The 8,999-nt window shown below is 41.1% G+C and overlaps 1 protein-coding gene across 6 annotated transcripts in view; it reads left to right on the top strand.

The window, feature by feature from the left end:
- Positions 1-8,999, top strand: part of PRDM2 (PR domain 2) — a 97,604-nt gene that overhangs the window by 9,043 nt on the left and 79,562 nt on the right. For 5 of the 6 annotated variants that reach the window (XM_015565872.1, XM_015565870.1, XM_015565867.1 and 2 more), the window contains exons 2-3: positions 6,573-6,690; positions 8,360-8,463. In XM_015565872.1, the coding sequence (XP_015421358.1) occupies positions 6,573-6,690; positions 8,360-8,463 (222 nt within the window). Of the gene's footprint in view, positions 1-6,572; positions 6,691-8,359; positions 8,464-8,999 lie in introns of those variants that run through there. The other variant, XM_015565871.1, reaches the window with a different exon arrangement.

Below are 8,999 nucleotides of genomic sequence, written 5' to 3'. Positions count from 1 at the left end.
TGTTTTTGATGTTCTGGGTCTCTCTGACCCATCTGCAGTTTGTTAGGTAATTTTCAGGTTGCAAAGGGCCAGTTCATTCATATGCAAAAGCCTCTGCGCACAGCTTGGGTGGGGCGGGGTCTCAGGGAATCAACAGGGCGGAGCAAACAGCTATGGCTGCTCCCAGTCCTACCTCCTACCCTAAGAGGCCCGGAGTCTCAGTGTCCCTCGGTAATCACTGTAACACCTCTGAGAGAAAGCCGCCCTTGAGTTCCGCCCGATGCCAGACAGTTCAGTTTCTCCCCGTATGAGTCTGGGTCCCCAGAGACTTGCCTGGAATTGGAGTTCAGAGTGGGAGCGTGTGTCTCCCTCCCGATTGAAAAAGACAACCATCCTCACTTGCCAGCCCTTTCCACGCGCGCCTCTGTACCTCTGCACTTTACTTCTGCATCTCCTCTGAGTCTCAGTGTGCTTTTCTCTTTCCTTCTAGTTGTAGAATTTCCACTCAGCCAGCCTTCCTGTAGTTCTGGATGATGTCCGTTTTGTCTTTTGTACTTTTGAAGTGGTTGTGTGAGGCAGCAATATCCGGTGTTTACCTATGCCGCCATCTTGGTTTCTCCTCTCATCATTGATGTTTCTATCTCTCCCTCTCCCTTCCTCTCTGAAATCAACAAAAAATGTATTGACAAAAACTTTATAATAAAATAAAATAACTTCTTATCACTGTCACTGCTTGAGTTAAAACCCAAACATCCCTCGTTTGGGCTGTTATAGAAACTTCCTAATTGATTACCTCACTGACATCTCTCCCCATTGAATCATTTTCCCCGTGCCTTAAGTACTATACTTATACAACATAAAACTGACCATATAGGAAATCAGAGAAGTGGACAGTCATCATGAGTTGTTTAGAATGTCTTCATGGATGATCTGGGATTTGAACTTGACCTGGAAGGATGTAGAGAATATTGACTGGCAGAAGAATTGAGGGCATAAGGACCAGTGGCCTGGGTTCATTATCACCTAAAAGCCTGAATTGTGAAAGCCCCAGAGGAGTAAGAGATCTAGTTTGGTGAAGGGAGGAGGAGCCAGAAGTTGGTGCCTGTAGGGGCCAGGGAGTAAAATATGGAATAGAAAACCTCATGACATCCTGTCACTCCCTGACCAAAACCTTCTGGTGGGGTCCCACCACTCTCTTCATGCCATCCAGTCTCTGTGCCCTGGCCCTCAAGGCTCTGCAGGTTCTGGTGGCCACCTCTGCTTGCTCCCTGGGTCACTCTGACCTGGCCATAGTGGTCTCTTTTCCTGAACATGCCAAGCTCTTTGTCTCCTCAGACTTCCCCTGGAATGCTCAATCCTTAACACGTGGCCTTATTCATAAATCAGAACATTTTGAAACCTAAGATTAATCCCATTCCATTAGCCAGCAGAATGTCATAGCTTCCCCCAAACTTTCCTCTCCATACCTAAGAGTGAAGAAGGCAGATAACATCTTAGTATTATTGTACAAACTAGCTCAGGGACTTCCCAGGCATCCCCGGACTATAGTGTGAGACCCCACTGGAGTCTGACTATGTGGACTTGATCTTGGCTCCACTACTTTAAAATCTTGTAGTTTAGGGAAGTTACTTGACAGAGCTTCGCCACTGCATCGTATTTGAAAGTTCAGACCCTGAAGCCCAACTATCTGGGTTTGTACTCTAACTCTGCCACTCATTAACTACAGCTATGGGCAGGTTTCAAGTTTCATCTGTAAAAAGGGGGATCATAAAATTACAGCCAGAGTGGTAGTGTAAAGGTCAAACGAGGGAATGCATAGAAAGTGCTTGGAGTAGTGTCTGAGTGGCCTGCACACTTGGTCCGTGTTAGCTTTGGTATTGTTGTGAGGGAATGCATAGACAGTGCTTAGCATAGATCTTGGCCCAGAGGAAGGAATAAATGTCGTGCTCCCTAAGTTCTCCTGCACCCCCCAACATGGCAGAGGATAGTCGTCCTGGGTTAGAGGAAAGGTGTTAGGAGGAAGCAGCAGAGGGCCCTTTCAGATGCTCCCTCCACAGCTGGAAGAAGTGGAGAGTCAAAGTCTCTCTGAGGTTTTGTGTGCTGGGAAGCAGGAGAAGAGCAATTCCTATAGCCAGTGAGCTTTGTGGGGAGGGGGCCAGATCAGCTTTACTAACTAACCATTGTTTCTTCACCACTCGGCACAGGGCCGGGCAGGCACCCAGGAGTGTTTGTTAATCATTGAGTGGTGGACTGAGTGCAGGAGGTCCGCTTGGCCATTTATTGGGGAAGGGAGTGAATATTAACTACATTTGTGATTGAGGTAAGAAGTTGGAGACATCAAATTAACAGGATCAATTAATAGTTAATAACTAAGTAACTTATGGAATTAGGTATGTTCATTAAATTAACTTAAATTTAATGTGTTAATTACATTTAATACATACCATTCCAGATCAGTTCATTGAAATAAAGAGCTCTTGTGTTTCCTATTGCAGAATAGAGAAGTCTAGAAGTCCTTGTAACTTCCTCCATACTTATCACAGATCAGTGTTAAAAGCCTTAAAATGCAAATGGGCCTTTATTCTGGGATAGCAAGGATGGGGTCCTGGGAGGAGCAGCAGCCAGGTTCCTTCCTAGAGCTTGCAGCCTGGTCTATGGTTGGTACCTTCTGTGTAGATCAGCAAGTGGTAATACATTTCTCCTAAGGTTATTACTCCTGCCTTCCTCACCTTCTCTGCTCTGCACACATTGGTCTTTTGCCTGTCTCTTCTCTGAGCACACGAAGCTTTTTCCTAACTCAGCAGTGGTCCTTGCTGTTCACTTTCCTGGCATTTCACCCCATATCGCTGCGTGATTCTTCCTAGGTGTAGAGAGGTCTTCCCTGAGCACTCTGTCTAAAGTAGCGCCCTACCCTCTCCATTACTGTCTTTCTTGTGCTTGGTTTTCCTTTAGAGCATCAATATCTACCAGGCATCGTATATCTGATTTTATTTGCCTTCCTTACTAGAGGGAAACATTGTTAAGGCAAATGTGATGCCTGAAACATTCCTGACCATAGGAGGGACTCAGAAATATTTTACTAAATTAATTGATTAGATATTGCAATTTCTTGTAGACAATTTCGATCTGGGACCAAGTTGGATGACCCTGTTTACAATATATTACATCTGATACTATCAAGATATATACAAAAAAGAGATTCCAGTTTTATTGAGCGTGTGAGGGATTTTTAAAGCTTTTTTGTTCCAAAGGTTTAATTTTTTTAAAAAATATATTTTATTGATTTTTTACAGAGAGGAAGGAAGAGAGATAGTTAGAAACATCGATGAGAGAGAAACATCGATCAGCTGCCTCCTGCACATCCCCCACTGGGGATGTGCCCGCAACCCAGGTACATGCCCTTGACCGGAATCGAACCCGGGACCCTTGAGTCCGCAGGCCGACGCTCTATCCACTGAGCCAAACCGGTTTCGGCTCCAAAGGTTTAATTTATAAATTGGTTGCTTGAAATTGAGAACATATCATATATTCCAAAAAAGGGTTCTTGTATCAACCCAGAAAAATACCTACCTCAGATGCAAGAAATTCAGGCACACATGGAGAAAATACTTCCTGATAGATGACCCTGCTATTTTATTTCTTTCCCTCCTTTTTCTAAAAAAGATTTCAGTTAGCTTACAAGAATCATTTAGTCATTCAAGTATATAAGTGACAAACATGTCTCCTGCTAAGCATTGGGGTGCAGCATTCAATAACGTATACACCGTATGTCTTCATTGCACTCTGATTGGGAGGTACGTTAAACTTGAAATTATACAAGTAATTGTTTAAAATTGTGATTAGACCTATGCAGGAAAATTAAGGAAGGTTAGAGGATGGTTCTCCTTGGACAGGACAACCCACCTTCTGCTTCTTGAATCACTGATTTTCTAAAAATGTTCCATGCAGTGGAGATTCCGACAGCCTGAGAGGCTAGAGGAAGGCCTTGGAGCTGCCAGGGCTGGATGGCTGCGTAGAGATGGAAGTTGAGTTCTGTTCTAGTGTAAAGGCTCTAAAATAAACAGAGAAATAGCTTTTCCCAACTAGGTAAATGAGCCCAAATGATAGATAATAGACTGGCTGAAAGCAGGTAAATAAAAGGGTAGGAGTTTTCCTTATTTCTTTCCTCTGGCAGCTCTCCTGAGGTCCTTTATAGTCACCGTGTCTCACAAATGTTAATGTACCTGGTCTCCAGCTTACACCGATGTTACACATTTCCTGTGGGAATGACCATTCTGTCTTAGGACCGTCTTCTGCTGACCTTTTCGTGGACCTTTGGAGGTTTTAGGGTAGATGTTCTTAGGTTATATTCCAGCAGAATCTTTTTTTTCTTTCAGTTTCATTAAGATGTAATTGAAAATCTGTAAGGTATTTAAATTATACATTGTAGTGAATTGATAAATGTTTTGAAAGCATTCCCACCTTCCAATTAGTTAAGATATCTATCACCCCTCATATCATATTTATCCTTTGGTGTGTGTTTGTGAACATTTAAGTTCTGTTCTCTTTGCAAATGTCATTCAGTAACAGTGTTATCAACTATAGTCATCATGTTTACATTAGAGACGCAAACCTAATCTAGCAGAATCTTAACTGGAAACCCCACAGTCAGTGGTTATGAGCCTGGGCTCTGGGGTCAGACAGACAAGGTTCAAATTATGGCCCTGAGCAACTTCCTTTCCCTAGGCCTCTTCATGTATGTTTGTGTGTATTGTCTGGAGGAGGCACTGACAGTCCCTGCCCCCTGTTCTGTTTGGAGTAAACTCGATCATGCATGTAAAATGGTTAGCACAGTGCCCTACAAGCAGTCCCCGGGGAGCTTCTGAGGACATAGGATGTTGTTGTTAATAATACTGTGATAGTGTCTGGAAGTATCAGTTTAGCTTAGCTGACTGTCTTTTCAAAGCTCCTGGGGGAGGGGGGTTAAATGATGTCAAATTCTTTAAAATCTTTGCTTAGGAGTCCATCCGAAAAAGGGGAAAAACTTTCTCTTACTGGAAGTGATAGGACTCATAACTCGGGCTTGTACTTGTTAATATTGCTTAACTTATCAGTGTTAAAAAAAACACTATTTTATAGCCTAGGGCACCAACTACCAATTTTATACCTTTCTCCACTTTGAAAAAAATTTATTCACATTTGCATAATTCTAGTTTATAGATTACAATTTTAAAAACAGGCACTATATTTAGAAGTGAGACATTTTTACACTCCAGCTAATTAAAAATACCACAGGGTCATTTTCTGGAGCACATTTGGTATTCCCATAGTTTGGAAGGCACTTAACTTGTGTGTGATGATGTTGGGGCCAAAGCTTCTGAGGCGTATGCACTGCTGACTGCTCCATCCAAGGCAGCAACCCAGGTCTTCACTGTCTGCTTCTGTACATTCAGCTCAAAGCAGGCCCGAGAGACCTTCATTATGACTTGCTCATTGCTGGGGGATTTCTTTCTCTTGAAGCAGCCTACTGGTAGTTTTTTAAACAATTGAAATTCAGGGAGTACTCAAATTTGGATGATATTCTTTTCTTGGCACAAAACTTTCTCAAAAACTACAAGAGCTTGATTGTTGTGGGAAAATTAATCTTTTTACCTTAGAGTTTGCTTTTTGCCCACGTTGGTTTCTTTGAAAGTTCTTGAGGAATGTTTCCCTTTGCAGTAAAATAAAGAACACTCGGACTACAAAACCCAGCATTCTTAGGTGTCATGATACACACATGAGTTCTTTAGGGTCTATGTGGTACCAGTTAACAGATGCTTGGTTTCCCTTTGACTTGAAAGTTATTTGTAAAATAACAGTCATGTTTTACCAGTTGTATTAAATTTCCCCTTTTCATCCCTTTTTATACATATTTAATAGTAATCTTATTTCTTAAGATTACAGTGAATTTGAACATATACTTTGGTTAGTATAAAAATGTCTTTCTTAGAGACTGTGTGATATTGTGGTGACTTTGCTATTTAATGACTTGGTAGATGGTGGTGAATTACTGTTTCCTGGAAAGTTGTACTTCCCATGAAGGTCCAGAATAAGTTACAGTGCTCTTGGTTGGAATAGTCAAGGCTCTGCCAGGGGTATTGGTGGCGGAGATTAAAGCATGGATCAGGTGGGGTCCAGCTGGCCATTGTGGCCTTTACAGTATGTGCTGAAGGCATTCACTTAATAAGGAGTGTTGATTGTGAGTTTTTAAATGTTCTAAAATGCTGATGGTAGCCTTTGACTTAAGAGTAAGTGTAAGCTTAAGCTGCCAGATTCTCTGGGAGTTTAAAGCAGTATGGTACCAGAGATTACATATTTTGAAAATGGCTGTGGGTGGCTGGAACAAAACATTAACACAGACATGCTTGAAGGTCAGTGGTTTCCTTTGGAGACTCACAAACAGACATCAAAGCAACTCTGAAATGCTTGACATCATGGGCTTGGGCTTGGGCTTGGCTTGCCAGATTTAGCTTTCAGTTACATGTTTGCATATTTGCTTATTGGACCAGAAAAAAACAAAATGCTAACTGGGATTTCTTCGTCTTGCTATGATCCTTCTGTTTCTTGACTTGCAGAACACTACTGAGCCTGTGGCAACCGCTGAGACCCTGGCCCAGGTACCCGAACATGTGCTCCGAGGACTTCCTGAGGAAGTGAGGCTTTTCCCATCTGCTGTTGACAAGGCTCGGATTGGTGAGTGCTAGGGTCCGAGAAGGAGCAGGGAAAGGGATTGCAGGCTGCAGGCAGACTTCCTTTGGGGCATTTAAGGTAGGGAGCTCCCCATAAAAGCAGCAGATTTATACTCCGACTTAGAAGATTAGGTGGTGTTTATGCAGTTTCCAGTCACGAATCCAGGGTGGACATAGATCTTGTGTGTTTGATCTTATTTTTATGTTTTAATCTTCGGTTGTAAGGCAAAGGAAGTAAATGATAAAAAATGAGTCAAAGTACAGTCTTGGAATATATCATGTTTATATCCTGTGGTTTTTTTTTTAAAGATGTGCTTTTGATATTATAATTTATGTATATATAAGTGTGAATAAATTTTTAATAAATGCTTTTTCTAATCCTCATTGGAACCTATTCAGTAACTTGAGCATTTAAATTGTATCATTCACATGAAAGTGTTCCATTTTATAGCTCCACTAATTTATTATTAGCTGTTATCAAACAGGATTCATAGCAGACTTACAGAAAAGTGGGATTCGTACATCCTAGCTGAACAGGACTGGCTGAGATGCCACCATCCTGCATGTGAGGAATCTGAGGCCCGAAGATGAGGGAACCTGTTGTCAGTGAGAGCCACTGCTGGGCACCGGTTCCCTTGACTCCGGGTGGCCTCCTGCCATTTTAGCCGCTGCTGCTTCTGTCTGTTTGCCTTGTGGCCAGTTCAGAGGACTTAGAAACACCTTAAGAACACCACAGAACAGCATACTTCTTAGCTGTTTGAAACTCCGCAAAGTGAGTTGTCCCCGTAGCTAGGATTTTAGGAAACAGTGAGGAGAGGATTTTTCATTTTGAACAAACAAACTTTAAAAATATTTATTAAAAAACCTATATTTCTAACCCTTTATAAAAGCAACTCATGTTCATTGGAGATCATTGAAGTCTGTAGAAAAATAGAAAGAAGAGTTTAAAAATTATTTGTAGTTTGACTATATTCCAGTATTTTTCTCTTTAATTGTGCTATTCTCCAAGTATTCGTGATTGTACTGTCCAGCTAATTTTACATGTAAAAATTAAAAACAAGCAAATATATAAAACATTCTTTTTTATTATAAAACAAAATAGGTTTTTTAGAGGCTATTTGGAAAATATAGAATATAAAGAAGAAAAATAAAAATCACCGTTGAAGACTTAACTTAATTTGCTTTCACCTGATCTTAGTTGATTTAACATCTTGCTTTTAGGCTGTAGCCTTTTAACTGTTTTGTGAAACTGAATTGATTTTAGTGCTTCAATCTATTTTTTTTTCTTTCCACACCAAGAAGGGTGGTAAGACAATCTGAGTCACAGCTCCAGATGATAGCGACACTGTTAGACCTTGGTTCTTGAGTTTGGCAAAGACAGAATTCAGAGCCAAGAACTTGAGTACAAGACGTTTATTTAGCCTTTTAGAAAAAAAAGTCACAGAGGCAGAAGAAGTGAGCCAGCTGGGCTGCGTGGACTCAGGAAACAAGTTACAGAAGCAAAAGAAGGGCCCTTGGAACTTAAGAGAAAGAAAGCGAAAGATACGGGCCTAAGGAAAAGAAGAGGATGGAGGAAGGCACAGGTGTGCTCTAGAGAGAAAGAGAGAGCACACTAGTGCTTCAGTCTTTAAAGTAACCACATACGTTATAAAAATACTGGTTTTCTTTTCTAGGTGTCTGGGCCACTAAACCAATTTTAAAAGGCAAAAAGTTTGGACCATTTGTTGGTGATAAGAAAAAAAGATCTCAGGTTAAGAATAATGTGTACATGTGGGAGGTAAGGAAGAATTTTGTGTTTGTGTTTTTTTTTTGTCTATCAGAGTTCTATACATTTAAACAAAATCTATTCTCTTAGGATCTGACATTCAGAAATTAAAACCACCATTTTAATGTGTTCTTTAAAAATCAAGAATATTTTTATTAAGTACAAAATGTGTTTCCATGGATGCAGACTGCTGTTTACATTTGTATTTTGAGACTGCTTGGCCATCCTCAACAATACTTGTCAGATCCACTCTTTGTGTCCCCTGTTCAGGGCTTTGGCTCTGCAGCCAAGACTTCCGTCTGCCACTTTACAGGCTTCCAGATAGACACCATAAAAGACACCCCAAGGTGGCCGCAAATAAAACACTGTTCGGGTCCTCTGTATTTTAGAAAATCATCTGTGTTGCTGGAATGTTCAGAGTTGAATATATTTAGCACATGGCACATTTATATTGTGCTTTGAACTTTTCAAAAGCCTTTTATTCGGTTTATTTCATGTTCTCCCAACAATCTTGGAAGAGCAGAACATTAGCACCCTCTACAGAGGTG

Source organism: Myotis davidii, unplaced genomic scaffold, assembly GCF_000327345.1.
Source record: "Myotis davidii unplaced genomic scaffold, ASM32734v1 scaffold299, whole genome shotgun sequence".
Taxonomy (NCBI): Eukaryota; Metazoa; Chordata; class Mammalia; order Chiroptera; family Vespertilionidae; genus Myotis; species Myotis davidii.
The sequence above is the reverse complement of the archived record's forward strand: the minus strand, read 5'-3'. Positions and strand labels throughout refer to the sequence as shown.